Source organism: Protopterus annectens, chromosome 4.part1, assembly GCF_019279795.1.
Source record: "Protopterus annectens isolate FY-2018-M chromosome 4.part1, PAN1.0, whole genome shotgun sequence".
NCBI lineage: Eukaryota > Metazoa > Chordata > Ceratodontiformes > Protopteridae > Protopterus > Protopterus annectens.
This window is the reverse complement of record NC_056734.1, coordinates 602,880,926-602,903,056: the sequence shown is the minus strand read 5'-3', so window position 1 is coordinate 602,903,056 and position 22,131 is coordinate 602,880,926. Positions and strand designations below refer to the sequence as shown.

General features: G+C 34.9%; 1 protein-coding gene across 1 annotated transcript in view; it reads right to left on the bottom strand.

The window, feature by feature from the left end:
- Positions 1-22,131, bottom strand: part of CLCN2 (chloride voltage-gated channel 2) — a 2,181,634-nt gene that overhangs the window by 1,566,230 nt on the left and 593,273 nt on the right. The window contains 2 exon segments of the mRNA XM_044070805.1: positions 18,212-18,307; positions 18,310-18,336. Coding sequence (XP_043926740.1) covers positions 18,212-18,307; positions 18,310-18,336 — 123 coding nt within the window.

Genomic DNA, 22,131 nt, shown 5'->3' with positions numbered 1-22,131 from the left:
CACGCACACTAACATACATACACACACAGTCTCTTCTTGTTTCATACTCACATTCACTCACAGAAGTATAACTCTCAACCTCTTAACACAAAAAATCTGAGCAGAGCCAAAAATAATGAGGGTCAAAGCCCACAAAATAGGGACAAATTTTAAATATTGCTGTTATAAACTTAGAAAGTTGCTAGAATAAAAGGTCCTGTATTACAATGCATTTTCTGAAATAAAGGATGAAACGCAAATGCCTGTCATTATTTAGTGAATTTATTCCTCATTGACTTGCCACAAAATTTCAGAAAACCACAACTTTTATAAGGAACAGACAAAAAAATATGAGGCAAAAGTCTGGACATTCTGTGAAAATTTGGACAGTTGAGAGCTAAGCACACAAGACCACTCTCTCCCCCTCTCCATTTCTCACACGCAAAGAGTTTCTTCTGCTTTCATACACATAGTCACTCATACATGACTACTTTCACTCTCTCGATCTCTCTCACACCGTCTCCTCTGCTTTCGTGCATGTATTGACTCACACAAGCAGACAGACACAAACACACTCATACACATACATATACACGCATACACTTTTTTTCTGTTTATTTTTTCACACTTGATAAACAGCAAAATCACTGCTTAGCGAGTGTAAAATAATAGCTGCCATTAGTTTTTTTTTAGTCCAAGCTCCATGGCAGCTTGATATGCTGCCGTAAAGCAGAGGGCTTGTTTTTCTCCATGGGCATTACTTGTACATTAATAACCTGCTGGAGAATGATCGTTCTCCAATCAGAATGCTGATGTACACTTTGCCCAGTCTCTAAACAGGTATTAAGAGAAGGACATAGTCAATATGAAACAACAGAAATATTTTCCTTATGCAGATCTTGCTATAAAGGAGAGCAAATTTGTAATAGTTCAGATCAGAACAGGAGACAGTTAGTTTGGGAATTGATTTTTTATGTTTAATTGAAAGTTTACAGTTTAGTCAAGCCAAATAGCTAGGTATTTGGATGAAGTAGTTGTTCCAGTTGGTGCATTGTTATGGTCTGTTATTTGCCAAGTGGTTGGGATAAGGTGGAGGCATCTTTAAGTAAGGAGCCATCAGAAGACGAGAAGAAATCAGTTTGTAGTCTGAATAGTCTGTCTGGGGGTAGTCTTGAAACCACTTGGTTGCAACCGGGTTGATATTTATGTCTACCATAAGGACAGAGTGGTTAGCTAGACCAAAGGCCTTTGTTAGGTTTATAAATATTGCATTGTTGTAATGTTTTATTTACTAGGGTCTAAAGAGCTGTCAATGGGATTCCACCTGCCCAAAAGCCATGTTGTTTATGAGACAGGAGATTATACTGCTTGTGGAACAGGGCAAGTTGGATGCCAATGACATTTTCTAGTACGTCTCTCGTACAGCTTCTAAGGTAGATACAACAGAAACAGTGTGAACATGGGCTATACTGGTAGACTTAGGTTGTCCTGAAAAAGGTTTTACTATTGCTGCCTTCCACACTTTTGGCAAAATATTTGTGTGTGTGTGTGTGTGTGTGTGTGTGTGTGTGTGTGTGTGTGTGTGTGTGTGCATGTGATACGCAGAGGTTAAATATGTAGAACTGGAACTGATGAAGTCTTTGCAGTAGTAACCTATAACACTACAGATTTTCTGAATTCATTTGTGAAAATGTAATTTTCTGCAGGGATATTTATAGAATGCGTAGATGTATGAATGCAGGATTATGCGACGGGAATTATGGTGAACATAGTGTGGAGTTTTATTAGGTGAGTATAGTGTTGAATAGTTTTAGCAGTGTGCTTTCAAGGGGTTGTATTTAGCAATTTTAGGGTGATGTTTGTGAACTCATTGCTTTCCTTCCCATTTGTTCTTAGAAGGGCAATAGAGGGACTGAGAGTTAGTAGTCATTCGTCAATCAAGCCACATTTGGGGCAACAGCCTACTGTCTCATTCATTCACCTTGCAGGTGAGAGTTAAGCACTGACAGTGGGCCTTCTATGTATGAGGCTTCACTGCACTCCCCTTGCCTAATTCTTCCCATTGTGGCGGTGACGTGTTGTAGCTGCTTCACAGTAAGATGCATGCATACATCCACATATGCCAACTATGTCACCACAGCTCACAGAACTACATATTAGAAATTGCTCACTACTGTGAATGTCAGCACTACAGTAGGCTGAACCACTGCCCTTCTTTAGGATGGCCAAGCCAGTATAAATCACTAACTCCCACCCTCCCCTAACGTTGGTTGAATAGGGGTCTTCTGGGACATAGTCATTGCTTTATCCCTCTATGCTACACAGCCAGACTACGATTAGATTTTCTGAAACTGCCCTATTAATAAGGTAATTTTTCCCAAATACCCACTGTCATCTTCCTGTAAAATCTTCTTTTAATATCAACTTGGTTTTACTAGAGATCAGAAAGTCCAAATTCAATGCTTCAAAGTACAACTTCCAATTAAAATATGATGCCGTGGACATCAGTATAACAAAGTCATGATGCACTTGTAGGTTCTGACTTAAGCATGGCTGAGTCATGATAGCCAGGATTATAAGCTGGGGGGAATTGGAGTTTGCTGAGGGTGAGAGTGCCAGTCTTGATTAAAGAAACGCAAAGGGTTCTCATGCAGGTGGAGAACTACGAATACCACAGGGGAACCAATCCTGGAAAGGAAGGAAAGGGCATGAAGATGATGGGAGTACATTTCAGTCTCCAAACCTGATGTAAATGTACATGTTCTAGAAGCACTTCCTACCAAACTCATGATCATCCTGGGTTTCTGAAGAAAGCAGTTCTTACATCCCCTATTAACTAATGAACATACCACAGTTGAATCTGCTATTCCCTAAAAGACCTAGTGTAAACAGTTCCCTAGTGATTAGTGATCAATAATCTGTACGCTTTAGCAATCTGAAGAAGTGGAGAAGCAAAACAACAGACTGAGTAATGCACTAAGCATCACGTTCAACACAGATAATCACATCTTGAACAACAGACTGCACAGTGGACAACGGATAGCTCCCCAAAAGCAGTCATGGGAGCAGAATGTAAGAAAGGAGGAAATACTTAATGCAGATGTATGAAGAGGAAACATAACCTAGCAAGTTCTTATCTTACAACGTGATAGTATACATAACTGACAGGCACATGCGCACTTACTCACACAATGCGCATACACACTTATTTACTTCTTCCTTACTTGCAAATTTAAATAATTATTCATTGTATACAATATCTGTTATCGGCAGCATAAAAAGGAGGCATACCATAAGTAAGCACATGCAAACATTCATGTAAAACCTACATATGGCAGTCATGTTAGCGTGCACACTGAAAGGCATTATGTCTTGTATCAAAAAAAAAGCAACCATAGTTACAAAACAGCAATGTCAATGATGGCAGGCACAGAATTATCCATGAATGGTGACATCTGATCACTTTAGATTAACCCACATAACAAAAATGTGCATACAATGTGAAATCCAGCATTACTTTCAGTTGTTGTTGGTGTAATGATTTAAACTACTGTCTGTTTCATTGATCAGGATGTAAACTAGAGGGGACTTAATTTTAAGTAAAGTTCAGGAAGAAAAAATCCACTAATGGCAAATAAATTAACTTTTAAAGCACAATCAGTGTACAAAGTATGAGAACAAAATGAACTTACAAAAAACATGGCATACTAATTGATAAATTCAAAAAGAAGGTTTAAGTTAATGCTGTGTACAACAAGAAAAATAGTGGAATGTAATTTAGCATCCTCGACTAGGTGTGGGTATCACAGAATTTAAAAATTCTATAGCAATCCAACAGACCATAAAAATAAACTCCGCAGGTGCTGACCACAGTCTTCTTTAATAAACCAAGAATAAAATTCAAAAATTCAGCGCTATCGTCTGCTGCAGGCAGACTTCATCAGAATAATTAGTTCACAGTTCCTCTCCTTTTTATATGGTTGAGTTAAAACAATTTACTACATAATTGTTGTTAATAATCAATCAATTCTATTAATTAAAACAATTGTAATACTTATGTTCCATGACTGCTTTACTTCCTTATATGGTCATGACACCAAAAAGCAGGAAGTATCTGTAAACATGAACCATCAAATTTTTCTGAATACTTTACAAAATTAGTTCATTTCCTATTCTTTTTTTCTTTCATAACTTGTTAATGCTTAAATTAAATTAAAATAAATTGAATTAATTACACAATTTTCTATTTTCTTAGTAAAATATGTTAGGGTCAATATACACAAAAATATAATATGTATGTTCTCATAATATGTTAAATTAAATATATGCACATATAATATGTTACTAACAATTTTTTACAAATTTCATAATTAGGAACTTGTTTCATATATTAAATTAACTCTAATTTCATAATTATAACATATAATAATAAAATATATAACTTTTCATCAAAAATTTTTTGTTAAAAATATCCCCCTTCTTGATAAATACCTATTGTTATGGGATAACAACTTCTTGTCTTATTAAATTTTCTTACTTATTTACAAATAATTGAATACAAATCCTTCATCATCTCATTTTCTAAAAAAAGTTGTCAAAAATTGTTATTAAACATTTTTTATCAACTATGTTGTTAAAATCTTCAAAAGAATGTTCTTATTTTCATTGTTTATAACAAGACCAATCACCAGAGAACTAAATTATACAAAATATAAACATATAAAATTGTGAACCTTAGATATGAAATTACCATGGCTTAATTAACAGTATATTTTATGATTTTTGTGCAGGGTGTGAAATTTATAAACACTAATGCTTGAGATCATATACAAGCAATATAATATAATATAAGGTGTAATTATGTACATTGGTATATCCCTTGATTAAAAAATGTTGTGATTTAAATCAACAAATTTATTGTTGTTACTAATTTGTTGATTATACTTCTAAATCCTTGAGGCCTTGTCTATTAATGTGGGTTTAATGCTTATATATTCATTAAGTCCTGGAGGGGTATTAGATCTTAACAAAAGTTGCCATCTCATTTCTTTCTGCAACAAAACATTTTTAATGTCACCCCCCCTGGTGTCCTTTTTAACTATTTCCACAATACCAAACTTATAATCTGTAAAATTTTCACACTCCAAAGAATGTTTAAACAAGGCACTGGTCTCCTTTCTCCTTTTATATCATGGGTATGTTCAGAATTCTCTCTGAGAGTCCTCTCAGTCTTACATTTAGAACAGGTAGCCAAATACACCAATACAGTTACCCTTAGTAAATGTTATCTTACTTTTCAAACTATTCTGTAGTGTGATTACTACTAATGGATTAATATATGCACACTGTCTGCATCTGCCACATTTTGTGGTACCTTTCTTCTGATCTTTGTTGTTAACCTCGGTCTCAAAGATTCTTTTAAAATTTTTGGCAGTTTTATATGTAAAATTTGGTTTTTTTCCAACCACTTCATAAATGTCCTTGTTGGTTTTAAAAATACTCCAGTTATTTCTAATGATCCCAGTAAAACAATCTGAGAAATCATTATATTCCACTATGCAAGCACTGTTGTAATCTATCTTTTCATCAGTGTTCATATTTTTGGGAATAAATCTTTCACCCAATAATGGTTTAAATTTTATACCCCATCCTTGATACACTTCTGTTAAAATATCACCTATAAATTGTAACGGATATCCCTTTCTTTAAATTTTTCAAATAAAAGGAGAACTCTTTCTCCAAATCTTCTTTTGGGAAGTCATTCGCAATCCTTACTGCTTGACCCTTGACTATACTTTTCTTTTGATGTAAAGGGTGTTGGCTGTTGAATTGCAAATAACTGTTACACCACGTTTCCTTTCGAAAAATGTTAGACTTAAAACCGCTGGTTGTCTTACTTAGGGTAATATCCAAATAGTTTATGTGTTGTTGTTTGATCTCATGGGTGAAGGATAAAAAAGTAGTGGTTTGGTTTATATAAGACATAAAGTCTTTTAAATCTTCTGGGGTATCTTCTTCCCATAATAAAAAGATATCGTCTAAAAACCTCAGATATATCTTTATATTTTTCATATATGGGCTTTGAAAAATATTTTCTTCCTCCCATCCAAGAAGTACCATATTTGCATATATGGGGGGCATGCTGCCCCATAGCTACTCCAGTAACTTGTTTATAGTATTCTCCTTGGAACATTATGAAATTATTGTGACCATTTCTGTCAACTCTAATAGTAATTTTCTATTGTCGTCTGTTGCATTGTAATATTTATACACACTATTCTCAAAGTATTCAAACCCTTCACTTCTCGGAATACAAGTAAATAAGTCTTTCACATCTATGGTCACTAATTTTATTGTTTCGGACCATAGGTTGTTGGTAATTTTTCCTAAAAAATCCCATGAGTCTTGTACCAAATGACTTTGATTCTTTACTATTTCTTTCAAGTGGTAATCAATATAAACTGCTAAGGGTTGGGTTTTTGATCTTTTTGCTGACACTATAGGACGAAAGGGAGGTTTAAAAATGTTCTTATGTATCTTAGGAATTAGATGTGTGGTATATAAGGATATGTCTGCTTTAAAAAATTATATGTTTCCTTTCCAATTCTAGTGTCTATTAGATATTCTTCCAACCAGCTATCAATTCTGCCATAGGCAATTTGTATTTCATTATACGATACTGTGGTGTAGGTCTTTTCATCCATTAATAATTCTGTTAATGTATTGTTATAAACTTCTTGACTGAAAATGACCATTCCACCACCCTTGTCAGGTTGCATGAACCTCAAATTTGTGTCTTTTATTAAGTTCTTCATCAATGTTGTTTCTTTTTCATTTAAATTCATATTTTTATGCAACTTTTTAGTTTTTTCATAATGTCATTAGTTACTATAGCTTCAAAGGTCCCTATCAAAGGATGTAGTGGGGGATTGTAAATACTACTTCTACTGGGACCTTGGCCACAACTTTGGTATTCATTTCGTAATGTATCTCCAGATTGTTTCTGTTTACACATTAATTTCAAATTGAGTTTTAAATATTTTTAACTCCAATAATATATTGGCTAAATCCCCACATGTTGTTTTAACAAATTTAAACCCCTTTGAAAATAAATCAAAGTGTAATTTTTCCACTTTCAAATTTGTGTAGTTATGTATTTTGAATCCTTTATATACCTGTGTTATACCATTCTCTTCAATATATATCCCTTCTATCTCCCTTTCCTTAATCTGGTTCTCCATGCTGGTTCTCCCCTTCCTCTCCTCTATAAAACCCTGTGGACCAGGATCCGAGGGATTCCGTTGCTTGTTTGCTAACCTTTCTGACCTTCGTGGTCCTAAAAGTTTCAATGTCTTCATGAAATGTATCTAATTCATCCAGGTGACCATTTCTCTTCTCAAACCTTTCCTGGATTTCTACCCTCCTGTTTCTTCCTACTTCTTTATAGTGGCTATTTTTAACCTTATGTCCACTTTTTTCTTTCTGATTAATTTTATTTTTCTGAAAAGGAAGTGGGTAACTATTGCCTTTTTTGTATTGTTCTCTATCTCTGGTCAATTTTCCTTGTTTTCTCAAATACACTTTCTCTATTTTTTCTTCCACTCTCTTTAAAATTTTCATATACAAATTTTCATAATCTTCGAACAACAAGTCCCTAATAATACTGTTCTGACATTCATTTACTTCTACTAATAATTTCTTAAGTTTTACTTCATTATATTTCATCAGTTTGGACATCAATGCAAAGCCACATTCATCAAAAAAAGTTTGCATGTCATCTATCACATTCTCAGTATAATGGATCCCAAAAGGGTATTTGTAAAATCTAAGTCCCTGTGGGACTATTTTATATGTCAAACATTTGTGCAAATAATCATTGTCAATTTGTAAACATTTATAGTTGTGCAATATTTTTTCAAAATAGAACAATTTGTCCCTTAGGGTCATTTCCCATTCAATGTCTTTGTTGCCTGGACATTCACCGTTAATAACATTAACATTTGTTGTTCCTTAAGAAAATACTTTCTCTAAAATGTTCTTGTAACTGTCTTTAACACGCCCACCATTTTGGTAGCATTTTCTACCATATTGGTAGAACTGTGCAAACTAGTTGGAACAGTACCTTTTTGTAGATGTTTCGTTTTATCACCCCCACCGGCTGTGTTTCCTTCCAATAAATTGTCTCAACCTGGATATGTTCTTCAAACAATTGTTGGTCCTGCACCATAACTCCGAACCTCAGAGCGTGGAGATGACGTTGAAGGCTGCGCTACTTGATGACCAGGAATACCCGTACTTTTCCTTCTCACAGTTGCCGGTTCTTCTTGGGAAAAAAGTTCTATCAATTTCGTGAGATCTCCTCGTAGTGTTGAGATCTCTTCTCTCAAACGGGAAACTTCCCTTTGAGTATCCATAATGTTTCCGCTTTGGTTAAACGGAATGTCCAGACCTACCAAAGTAGAGTCATTCAGGGTTTGTTCCATGTTTTGAAAACAAACGCAAAAGTTTTATAGCAGACAAAATTAAAATCTCAGGAACTGTATGATTGTAGTTAGAAAATTGGGTCACGTCACACACGGCAGATATAAACCAATACTCAAAAATTCTATAGCAATCCAACAGACCATAAAATAAACTCCAGAGGTGCTGACCACAGTCTTCTTTAATAAACCAAGAATAAAATTCAAAATTCAAGCTATCGTCTGCTGCAGGCAGACTTCATCAGAATAATTAGTTCACAGTTCCTCTCCTTTTTATATGGTTGAGTTAAAACAATTTACTACATAATTGTTGTTAATAATCAATCAATTCTATTAATTAAAACAATTGTAATACTTATGTTCCATGACTGCTTTAATATGGTCATGACACCAAAAAGCAGGAAGTATCTGTAAACATGAACCATCAAATTTTTCTGAATACTTTACAAAATTCCAGTTCATTTCCTATTCTTTTTTTCTTTCATAACTTGTTAATGCTTAAATTAAATTAAAATAAATTGAATTAATTACACAATTTTCTATTTTCTTAGTAAAATATGTTAGGGTCAATATACACAAAAATATAATATGTATGTTCTCATAATATGTTAAATTAAATATATGCACATATAATATGTTACTAAATTTTTTACAAATTTCATAATTAGGAACTTGTTTCATATATTAAATTGACTCTAATTTCATAATTATAACATATAATAATAAAATATATAACTTTTCATCAAAAATTTAAATATCCCCTTCTTGATAAATACCTATTGTTATGGGATAACAACTTCTTGTCTTATTAAATTTTCTTACTTATTTACAAATAATTAAATACAAATCCTTCATCATCTCATTTTCTAAAAAAAGTTGTCAAAAATTGTTATTAAACATTTTTTATCAACTATGTTGTTAAAATCTTCAAAAGAATGTTCTTATTTTCATTGTTTATAACAAGACCAATCACCAGAGAACTAAATTATACAAAATATAAACATATAAAATTGTGAACCTTAGATATTAAATTACCATGGCTTAATTAACAGTATATTTTTTTGTGCAGGGTGTGAAATTTATAAACACTAATGCTTGAGATCATATACAAGCAATATAATATAATATAAGGTGTAATTATGTACATTGGTATATCCCTTGATTAAAAAATGTTGTGATTTAAATCAACAAATTTATTGTTGTTACTAATTTGTTGATTATACTTCTAAATCCTTGAGGCCTTGTCTATTAATGTGGGTTTAATGCTTATATATTCATTAAGTCCTGGAGGGGTATTAGATCTTAACAAAAGTTGCCATCTCATTTCTTTCTGCAACAAAACATTTTTAATGTCACCCCTGGTGTCCTTTTTAACTATTTCCACAATACCAAACTTATAATCTGTAAAATTTTCACACTCCAAAGAATGTTTAAACAAGGCACTGGTCTCCTTTCTCCTTTTTATATCATGGGTATGTTAATTCTCTCTCTGAGAGTCCTCTCAGTCTTACCCACGAAAAATAATCACATTTAGAACAGGTAGCCAAATACACCAACATTCCTACAGTTACCCTTAGTAAATGTTATCTTACTTTTCAAACTATTCTGTAGTGTGATTACTACTAATGGATTAATATATGCACACTGTCTGCATCTGCCACATTTTGTGGTACCTTTCTTCTGATCTTTGTTGTTAACCTCGGTCTCAAAGATTCTTTTAAAATTTTGGCAGTTTTATATGTAAAATTTGGTTTTTTCCAACCACTTCATAAATGTCCTTGTTGGTTTTAAAAATACTCCAGTTATTTCTAATGATCCCAGTAAAACAATCTGAGAAATCATTATATTCCACTATGCAAGCACTGTTGTAATCTATCTTTTCATCAGTGTTCATATTTTTGGGAATAAATCTTTCACCCAATAATGGTTTAAATTTTATACCCCATCCTTGATACACTTCTGTTAAAATATCACCTATAAATTGTAACGGATATCCCCTTTCTTTAAATTTTTCAAATAAAAGGAGAACTCTTTCTCCAAATCTTCTTTTTGGGAAGTCATTAATCCTTACTGCTTGACCCTTGACTATACTTTTCTTTTGATGTAAAGGGTGTTGGCTGTTGAATTGCAAATAACTGTTACACCACGTTTCCTTTTGAAAATGTTAGACTTAAAACCGCTGGTTGTCTTACTTAGGGTAATATCCAAATAGTTTATGTGTTGTTGTTTGATCTCATGGGTGAAGGATAAAAAAGTAGTGGTTTGGTTTATATAAGACATAAAGTCTTTTAAATCTTCTGGGGTATCTTCTTCCCATAATAAAAAGATATCGTCTAAAAACCTCAGATATATCTTTATATTTTTCATATATGGGCTTTGAAAAATATTTTCTTCCTCCCATCCAAGAAGTACCATATTTGCATATATGGGGGCACATCACAGAATTTACTCATAGCTGGTGTGGTTTGATCATGAGTATGAAGAGAAACATCATCACTCAAATGCAAACCGTATATGAAGTGGAAAAAGTACTACAAAAAGTGTTTTAGTGCCCCTGCCCTACCACACCCGGCTATTTATATATCACTTCCAAGGTCTGTGCATCTCAGAGAACAAATAACTCCCTAGGACACAGCAACCTTGGTCTTCAAGAACAAAACTCAGAAGTTACGCACTTGTGTAAATTATTTATGTGCTGATAACAAACCTAGCACAAGTTTTATAACATAAAATGGTAACAAAATGGCAATTTTATTGGGAAATACTTTTCTGGCTTTAAAACAAAGCTGTGTTCTTAACTGGTATGCCCTGTTTATTTCAAAATATCATAATTTCTCAGCAGTGGAGTGTACTCTGTATGGACCATATCTTCTTCCTTACAGTACTTTGGGCTGCTTCTGCAGGTTTGTAGAAGGTAAGGGCTAATACTGGGCTAAAAGGAATGTCCATTTTTGGGAAGTGTGGAATACTCAGATTGCCTGTCTCTCTACTTCAATTACTAAGCATTTTAATTAACTTGGAGGTAGTCTTTTCCAACTGGAATTGTTCTATGTTCCCCCTGACATTCTTGTATTAATTGACTGATTCTGAGAACATAAATCTGTCACATGCGTTAGTCACTTACTCTCCATGGGGGATGTAGCCTTGACAGCAGTGATGGGCATGTAGCTTCTGTCAACATACCTTTCTCCTGACAGGCTGGCCATTTCTTAGGGGAAGAATGTCAGTTTTGCTGGCTAACCTAGCTCAAAGCACAAGACCGGATTCACAGTTACTGCTTCATCCCCCAGTGTACACCAGGGTCTCCAGTCCTGCAGTACACTGAAAACATGCGCTGGCACATTTGTCGTTGGGTTGTCCACATTGAAAACTATCCAAGAGATGTTTTGGCACTATCCACACTGATGTCATTACACTGCAGGAACATTAGCAGAGGAAGTAACAAATGTAAATCACATAAGAATGACAGCTTCTCTTGTCCTGACTCTCCTCCTAGGTGGCAATATGTCACTTCCAAGGTCTGTTATATATATTATACACATACACACAAACATGATCGACAGATAGGTAGATAATATGCAGGATTATCATACACCTATAAGGGCCAGCATACTAAGATGAGCATCACAATTTCCAAATCCAAAAGAAAGGTGGTCACTAACACTGGATATGTAGTGTAGTAGCATCCCTCAACTAGAAATAAGTTAGGCTGCTTGAGGCCTGAGGGCAATGAGTCTGTGATCCCTGATATGGACGATTATGATTAGGCATCCAACCATAACTGAAGTGCTAGATGTTCACAAAATGGATTCAAGAAATTTGTTTCAAGAGTAAAGCTCAAAATAGATTTTTTTAGAGGTGAATTTGTTGAATTAATTTTAAGAAAACAATAAATGTTTATGATTAGAGATGCAGTCATAATTGTTTGTAATACATAGAGAGCTTTAACTCTCCTGATGTACTGCCAATTAAAACAAAAGTGTGGCAACGCAAATACTCTGACAGCTTTTAAAGATGTGGCCCAATTAGTGGTACCATTTACTTCTGGCTGTAATTTGTCTTGCAGTGCAAGGTGTGTTATAACTTTGAAAGTTGTCAGTAGGCTTCTGATGTAGTTCTGTGGTTACTGGTGTGTGTGTGCGTGTGAGAGAGAGATTTTCACCTGGTTACAACAGAACGGTTTACAAGTAAAAAGACTGCAATAATAAGGCTGTTACATATAAAATCCTAAAGGGGCCCACTTTCATATTCATTACAAACAGGCATTTGTAAAGGGGGGGGGGAGTTCCTCCTCCACCAGTTACTTCCCATTAAACAGTCATTTAATTAAATTTCTGTTTTTAAAATACAGCTAGGAATGGGAAACAGTTTTATACTATACCAATGTATTTTAATGAGGATACCTTTTAAATCTGGATTAATTATTAAGTGTCAGACTTTGGAAGGATGCCTTCCTCTCAAACACAGTCCACAGTTGTGGTTATTTTTTAAATGAAAAATCAAATTATGTTTTATCTCCTTTAAGTCTATCATACAAGCTTGAATAATGACATATGTGATCTGTCATTGACAGAAAAATAAGCTAGCGTAGTTTGTATTACTTAAAACACATTTTATCTGTATTTATCTGTATCTTTCTCTTATATTATTTATGACATATTTTATCTACCACTGTTTTAGCTGCAAATAACACTCATCATTTCTGATTCCCATTTAAATAAAAACCATCAGTTATTTTAAAAATATATATTTAAATAGCTTTAAAGCAGCCTTTGAAAGTACCTTTAAATTACGTGCAAATTTCATGCATGTGTGACTCAGAAGTTTTTTTCTGTCCTCACAGACTGTTTTGAACTCAGCAACACACCACAGGCATTCCCAAATATAAATGTGTCATTACACTGCAGAGGTGGAAACCATTTTAAGTAACACCTAGAATTATATGTTACTGTACAATGATTCATTTAAGCTTGTCTCATAAGAGACATACTGCTTTATTATACAAGCAAGCAGGATATATATTTTTTTTAATTTGTCACAAGTATATAGGCAGCTGCCATTATAATATAGCGAGGGCAGAGAGATGAGACTGTTTCCCAATATAACTAGAATATATAGGGAGAAAGAACAGATGGAGATTTTGCTTTGGATAAGAAACTAAATTTATTTTTTTTAATTTTTTTTTTTTAGAAAACTATATTTGTGACTCTAGTGGTGCTGCGGTAGCGTTGTCGCCTCACAGTAAGACGCTGTTCGGTTTGATTCTCAGCTAGAGCGTCTTCTGCGTGGAGACATGCGTGAATGGGCGTACCTTCGTTGAAGGTTGTGCATCAGGGCTGGTAACTCGGCATGTAAAAATCAACTACCAATCATTAGCGGACCGGAGTTCCGCTGTAGCGACCCCTAACTGGGAAAAAGCCGAAAGACACAACAACATATTTGTGACTCTAATTTACACTAGCATACTGAGCAGAAGCTTATATCAGTGAATGGGATGTACTGCATTGTAGAAATGGCATTCTAGATTCCAAAATTAGGTACTTGGCGAGAAGAGTGTATACAGCTAGTGCTTACCTCTCAATTGTCCAATATTTTGCAGAATGCCCAGATTCTTGCATCGTACTTTTTGTCTTTTCCTCACAAAATTTGTGGTTTTCTGGCAAATCATTAAAGGCTAAAGTCACTAAATAATGACAGATATTTCAGTATCAGAGTTCATATCCTTCAGAAAATGGATGCTAATGCCAAAACCTGTTACTCTATAAACCTTCTAAGTTTACAACAGCAATATCAAAAATGTATCCCCGACTTTTCGGCCTTTGTTTCCCCATTATTTTTGGCTTTGTCCAGAATTCTTGTACTGGAAGGTTGAGAGGTACGAGTTCGGGATTCATTAATATCATAGCTGTACATTACAGGAAATGGCAGTTTTCATTAATGTGGGTTCCCCATGAACTTCGGGGATGTGCAGATATACAGAACTGATTATAAACATTTGGAAGCATGTACCTTAAATAATCCACTATAAATTGATTTCTGATGGTCGCCAAGCACATAAATATGTATTGTATTCACTTGTTCAATAGGTACGATCACTTGTACCCAAGAAGCAACGGTCTGCATGACTTATTAAATACACTGAACCAGTAGATGTTTTAACTTCAACAAGGTCTATACCCCAAAGGACTCTTCTGGAAGAGCATTGCAACACATGACATCCAAATCACTGTGTCAAGCTCATTAGCCCGAAGACTAAATATCTATATAATATACTCTTCTCCCTTTAAAGCTATCTATCTTTTCCAACTATATAGGTTCATAAGTAAGCACTAGGCAATCAATCCACATACAAGTGTCATTCCCTTTGCCAACAGATTGAAGGACTCTTAAATGTGATCAAGTGTTCTATTCATCAAATGTTGAGAATAATGGAAGACTGAAGATAAAAGGCATGTGGGTGAGTTAAATATAGGTTTGGAATGCTAAAGTTGGAACTTTCAGATATCCCAACAGTTTCAACAATAGGTGGTAGGAGTGTTTGTGTGAATGCATGCAGTAACTAAGTAATTGGATAGATTGCATATTTTGTATGTGTGTATGTCTTGTGATGTGGTAGGATTACTGAAAAGTTTAAGGTACAAGCATTAGTAAAGTGGTGTGGTGGGGATATCAAACTTACTTCTAAATTCTAATAGTAATCCTGTACTTTACATCAGAAAAACATTTTCCTTGGCACTATTACTATTCAGACAAATTAGGTGTGGTGCGATTATGGTGATCAGATCAGAAAAAGAAAACAGTTTCCTCTTTCAAATTAAAAGATGCATGTCTGGCCTTCATCTGGGATCCTCATGCAACTCTTTCTCATATTCACTACTTTTACTACACATTCTACCTTTCTCTCTCATTTTTGTCTTATCTCACATTTTATTTTACAAATTGTTAGTTAATTCTTTAAACTATATATATCCACATGTTCTGACAAGTTTTGGTCTGTATCTTAACAGCCTATCCCTTATTTCATTATTTCTTATATCACATATACCACAGAACCACATGCACATATAAACAACAAATGTCTAATAAAGTCAAATTCCATGCATGCTGCTATATGTACAGAGGTTAGTAACAGTAGTATAAGGCAGTCCGGCTATGTTGTTACATAGCAGCTCGCTGCATAGTACGGTTATAACCAAAATCCGGTTCATAAGTAGGTTCACTGGAGACCACTTGCTTTTCCAAATGTCCCAGATCACTGTCTAATTAATAACTGGCTCACAGTCATACAGTAAACAGCGACTGCGGGAATCAAACATAAGACTGCAGGGAACAGTTGATGGCCTCAATCGTCTGCGTTAACTCCACTACTCATTAACTCCAACACTAACAATCCATTACAATTCTCTGACCAGGATTCAATCCTTGGCTGTGCCCGTGAAAGTACCAAATCCAAATCACTAAACCAAATGTGAACCAAAGTGCCCAGCAATGGTATACAGCCAAGAGCCCACAGTCCAGCTTAGAAGTCTCCAAAGACATTTCATATACACATCAGATGGTATATTTACTATTCCAGCTTTTGACATCCCCACTGTACGAGTATAAAAATATTGATGCCTTCCATCTTCACTTCATTCTCCTTGTGAAACATCTCCCATTTTGATTTTGATGTTGATGTTACTTAGTTTTCTGATCCTCATATTTATCTGCCAAAGACCTGCAAAACATTTGGAATTATTCACCCTTTATCCTGGGATTCCATGCTCAGCCACTACTGTGTCACAATTACTTGTATTTATCACTGGAACAGATACTTCTGTGGGGTTTTGTCCTTCAAATTCATTCAGATGTTTTGTAACTTTCACAGATATTGTTATAGATCCCGTTCTTTGCTTCTGTATGCTTAACATTTACCATTTAGGTACACTCTTAGGGAACAATCATCTCCAGAACTCAAGTCTCAGTAGGGGTGCCCATAAAAAGAAACTGTAGCACAGCCATCATATGTTTTTTTTTTTTTTTTTACCCAAAACCATCATTCTTTATCTCTCTGAAAACAAAGTCAAAAAGGCATAACAATATTGTATTCGATTATCCATAGTACACAAAGAAAAAAAAAATAAAACCAGTAAAAAAAAAAATCCCCAAAACTACCATCATGATATATGACAATATCGTCTTATATTAATAGTGTTAAACTACTACATACTAAACTTAAGACTTATATCTGTGCATCCTTTCCTGATTACATTACACAGAAGAATTATACCATAGAAACTATTAAGTTATATAAAAAATAAATAGAACTGCAATATATTATGTACCCAACATCTATGTTTACAGCTTACAATATACTAGAAAGGTACAGCACCAATACAGCCTCTTGTAAGTTCTTGATGTTTCTTATATCCAGGTTAAAGACAATCATTGTCCAATCAGTTACTTAAAGCAACACAAAGCTGAGGTCATCCTGTATCCTTCCAAACCATGCTAGTCTCCCATAAAACATTAATAAAAACTGTCATTTTTACTACTTTAATAGCAACAAACTTTAAAAACACTTTCTTTATCATCTGAGTGTGTCAACCCTAGGCAGCTAATATTTTCATTCTACATGTTGTACAGTCAACAATAAATCCCACGAAAAATAAGAAAAAAATAATAATACAACTATAATCTACTATAATATAATATAATATAATATAATATACAGCAAAGGAAAACAGAGCCCACCTCATCATTCTTCCATCTCTCTATTACAAATTGAATATTAAATAGTAATACCAACATTTTCAATAACATTTCACCTAATCTATGCATGCCCTATAAATCTACTCCACCAAAAAAGCAAGAAAACAATCTCCCTATACAGTCATCAAACAAACCACCATGGAAAGTGGGTTATTAGATTAGTGCCTGATATGCTGTAAGCTAGACAGCTCTTCTTCTACTCAAACTTTATTCAAAATTTGGATTCTCAAATGGTGGTGGTGGTGGGGGTTCTAATTTCTTCATAATCCTGCTGATCTACAGCCAAAATTGTATAAGTGAATCCACCACATTTTGTTAAACATATGTCCAAGATGTTTTTTTATGTATAACGGGTAAACTAACACCAAAGTAGTATGACAGTAACATGTTATCGACTCTGTATATTTTGGAAGGCTGAGTGTTGCTCTTCTCCTTCCACCAAACTAGTAAAGTCTCTACCTCAACTGAAACCAGAAGCACATCAGCATTTTAAATCTAATTCATGTGCCATCACACCCTTTCTCTGCATTTATCATTTTTCTTTCTCTTACACCTTTTTATTTGCAGTTTTCTTCCTTCCACTTTAGGTGCAATAGAGCTGCCTAAACCACCCGTGTAGCACTATCCATCAACAGCTCCCTACATCTGGTCATACTTTTCCCCACTGATCCCCCACCTGACTGCTTGCCTAAAAATACATGCATTCAAAAGTGCGATTTCATACTTTGTACAGAGGTATAAAATAGGAGTTTTATACTGCCTGACCTACTATCCATGGTTTACCATAACTTTTCCCCATGATTTATAAAGGAGAAAAGATACTGCAAAATGGTATGATCCTTCTGGGCTGGATACCATTTTGCTTTCTTGCAAGTTATACCCATAGCAACCCTACTAACTAGATTTGAACTACTAGTGATTAGAAGTACCACGTTAGTGAAACCAGTCCTCAGTTATTGATTTTAGAAAAGAAAATGCAAGCAAAAACTGTTGAACTTTACCTTCATCTTTGTTCCAGACAGCGAGGACCCGGAATATAAAGGCACTGAAAGTTGCAGCAAAGAATCCACGCCAGTAGTTTCTGACAGCAAAAAAGTTGATGTGACCTCAATGCTGAAAAGTACACCTATAAAATATACACACAAAAAAATTATAAATCTTACAAAACATGTACATGTTATGCAAAAACAGGTAACCACTCATCATAGATTAATTACTTTCTAGGACATTTTTTCAAAAATGACATTCAAAAGAGAAACTTGACAAACCTACTGACACACGGACAAATAAATGCTCTAATTAAGATCCACTATTGTACATGAAGCATAAGTATTGCAACGCACCACAGTTTCAGAAGACTTCACTTCTGTTTCAGGGCCAGAATATGTGGAAGATGGGCTTTTGGAATGATTACTTGCACACACATATAGCTGCAAGATTCTGAACAGCTTCCCCTTCCTTGTTTCCATCTGGTAGGTGGACCAGCATTAACACTGTCAGATGTCTGCAGAAGTCATAGTAAAAATGACACCATGAGTAAGAGGAACACGTTAGGAAGATATTCAATGTCATGACAGGTAAAGATGATGCTGAGATCATTGCATTCATGCTTACCAATTTTTTAAACCACAGTTGCTTGTATTTTTCTTGTAGTGGGACCCAAATTTAACTGCAGAAAAAATATCGACTTTCACATATTCTATTTTTCCATTTTTTCTGCATTTTATGTTAGATATGTTTCCTATTGACTGCAGTAAGCTAAGTATCTGCTGAATCAGGCTTTAGGTAGTTTGTGTGGATTTTTTAACAATGGACAGTCTCATGAATGAGATTCTTCAGTAGTTTCAAAAAGAACATTGCAATTTGCCTCAGTGACAGTGCATTTACTATATGTATTTTACTAATGTACGGAGGTTTATGAAATGATTTATTAAAGTTTAACTATATTTTATTAAGTTTCAAGGATTTATTACTTTTTTAAAGTTTAGTTTCATTTTATTCTGTTTTGGGTCACTTCTGTCAGTAACACCACTTTCTGATGGGCTAGTTAATCATCCTTTTATTGCAACTATTTTTAACAAAAAATGAATTTTGTTTCTTGGGAGCTGATTTATGTGGGCAGTGTTGCTCATGTGGAGTTTTGTGTTAGTTGTATGCGTACACTGTGTACATTTTTTTTATGATCTATAGACTGAGTATCCCTACTGGCCACTAGTTCCCTTTTCAGAAGTGACCCAGAAGAGCTGTCTGTTTAAATGACTTGCTCAGAGTAACAGAGTAGGCAAATGGAGATGGAAGGAAGCAAACCTTGTATCTTGGAGTACAGAAAGCAGCTTTTTAACAGCTCAGAGCCTTAATTTTCTAGGCTAGCTGTCAGACCGTTGCATACATCTCATCTGGAATTACATTTATTTTAACATTGTAGTGAACTGGATGTGGTTTGTATTTCTTCATATACATAGTGACCAGGCAATTTGTTGAACACTGAATATTGAACATTTTGAATATTTACACTAGCAATTGAAAATACTTTGATTGCAAACTGCTGGCATTACACTGTGGGAAGTAGAGGTACAATGGAGAGTGGGAATTTTCTCTTTCGCTGCTGTTGTGTGATCTCGTAGTTGTTATATATAAAAATCATGGGGAGTGGGTTACAGGGTGGCATACCTCATTGCACAATCAAAACAAAAATGATACATAAGCGTTAGTAATTCTACTAGCTTGAATACAATTCATTTACTGGCTAGTAAGTACACGGGATGTCATCAAAGAAGAAATTTAGACAACCTGAAAGAGAATCAACAATGAAAGAGGAAGAGAAAACACTGACTGGGTAGAATTCAGCAGGTGTTCAAGCAAAACACAATTCAAACTTCAGCTGTGGTAAAAGAGATGGATAGCTTCCAGTAATTTAGAGGAAAAAAATACATCAAATGTACTCAGACGTGATTAATATAAATGAAATATTGACGGAGTATATCTACATATCTAAATAAGAAAAGGCTGTAAAAATAGAATCTTTAACTAGCTATTCAGATGAATTGATAACAGAGCAATAATTAGAAAATGAAATGAATTTTATTTATTTATTTCCAGTTTGATTACCGGGAAGTCCACTGGGCCCAAAGAGCCCGTTTTCAGTGGAGGCCCGGGGAGAAAAGCTCCATTAAACAGATTACGGAAAAGATAGCAGTCCAATAAAAATAAAAGTACAAGTACAAATACATATCAAATAATACAAAGCATGAGCAATATTGGCCATAGTGGAAAAATATCGTGCAGATACATTTTAACAAATTCAGACAGTTAAAGTCAAAAGTAAAAAGCTATTTACAATATTTACAGAGAATTAGCTAGTTAGAACTCAGGAGGCTATTTTGTTAAAGAGTTCTAATGCAGTTACATTTCCATTTGAAGTTGTTTGTGTTTGACATTGTCCTTAGTGAGAGAGTTTCATTTCTTACTTAAGGAGAAGTTGTCCAGCAGGACGTTTAAGTTTGTGGACAGTAATTAAGTTTTGGTGTTCAGATCTGAGAGTTCTAATTAGGGTGTATGGAGGAAGGATGTTAGTTGGAGCGGGGCATTTAGTTGGATTAAATATTAGTCTATGTGCTGTAGTGAGTTGGAGGAAGTCCAGGTAATTTGTAAATTCTAACCAGCTGAGGGATTGGAGGGTAACACAGTGATGAGTAAAATGTCTGGCTTTGGTGGCAAATTTTGAAATTTTGTTATACCAGCTTTCAAGTTTGGAAGTGATGGAAGAGGATAGGATAGTCAGTAGTGGGGCACTGTACAGAAGGGAGGTAAGAGGACGCCAGAGTATGCCTGGTAGAAGTAAAGAGGAAGTTGTTGTTCCTGTATAGCATACCTAGTTTTTGGTGGGTTTTCTTTATATTTTGCTGAATATTGATGTTGAACTTGAGGTGTTCATCTATAGTTACACTGAGTAGTTTGGCAAAGGGAACAACTTCAATCGGAGAGTTGCTTTGGATAAGGACTTGGAAGGAATTTTTATCAAAAGAGAAAGATTTTGAGGGTGTGAATAGTAGTATTTTAGATTTGTTAGCATTGAGAGAAAGGTGATTTTGGAGCATCCAGATATCAGTAGATGAGAAGGCACTCTGAGTTTTAGATACGAGTTCAGGGAGGGTTAGAGGCAGGGCAGACATGTGTAGAGTTACTTACACATTGGATGACTTCGGCATTATGAACAGCAGCGTGAAAGTTATTGATAAAGATATTAAACAGCATTGGTCTGAGGATGGACCCCTGTGGTACTCTGGTAGGGGTGGGGAAGAAAGGTGAGGTGCCTTTTTCTCCATTTCACAGCCCGAGATCTATCTGACAGATAGCTTGAGAACCAGGAAAGAGTGTTCTGGGAGAGATTTAGGTTTGAGAGGTGACTTAGAAGGTGCTTATGGGAAACAGAATTGAATACTTTAGAGAGATCTAGGAACACTGTGGATACTATGTTCCCGGAATATCGGGCTTGATTGACAGTTTCTAAGAATGACAGTAGAGCTGTTATGGTGCTATGTTCTAGTTGGAAGCCATGTTGGGTAGGGGTAAGAAGTTGGCTTTTAATCAGAAAAGGCATAAGTTGGAGGTGGATGCATTTTTTAGGATTTTGGAGATTGGAGAGAGAAGAGCTATAGGGCAGAAGTTTGAAATGTTAGTGTTTTTGCCTCCCTTGTGGAGAGGAAGAATAAAGGTAGAACACCAGAGTTTAGGGACATAGGATTCCTTTATGGATCTATTAATTAGGATACTAATTGGGAGAGCTATACCATTGGCAGCAGACTTGAAAAAGGAAGAGGGGATGTTGTCAGGTGCATTGGAGCAGGGTTTAAGTTTGGATAGAAGTCTTTTTATATAGTTAGTAGAGACTGGTTTAAGCTCAAACATATGTTGAAATTAT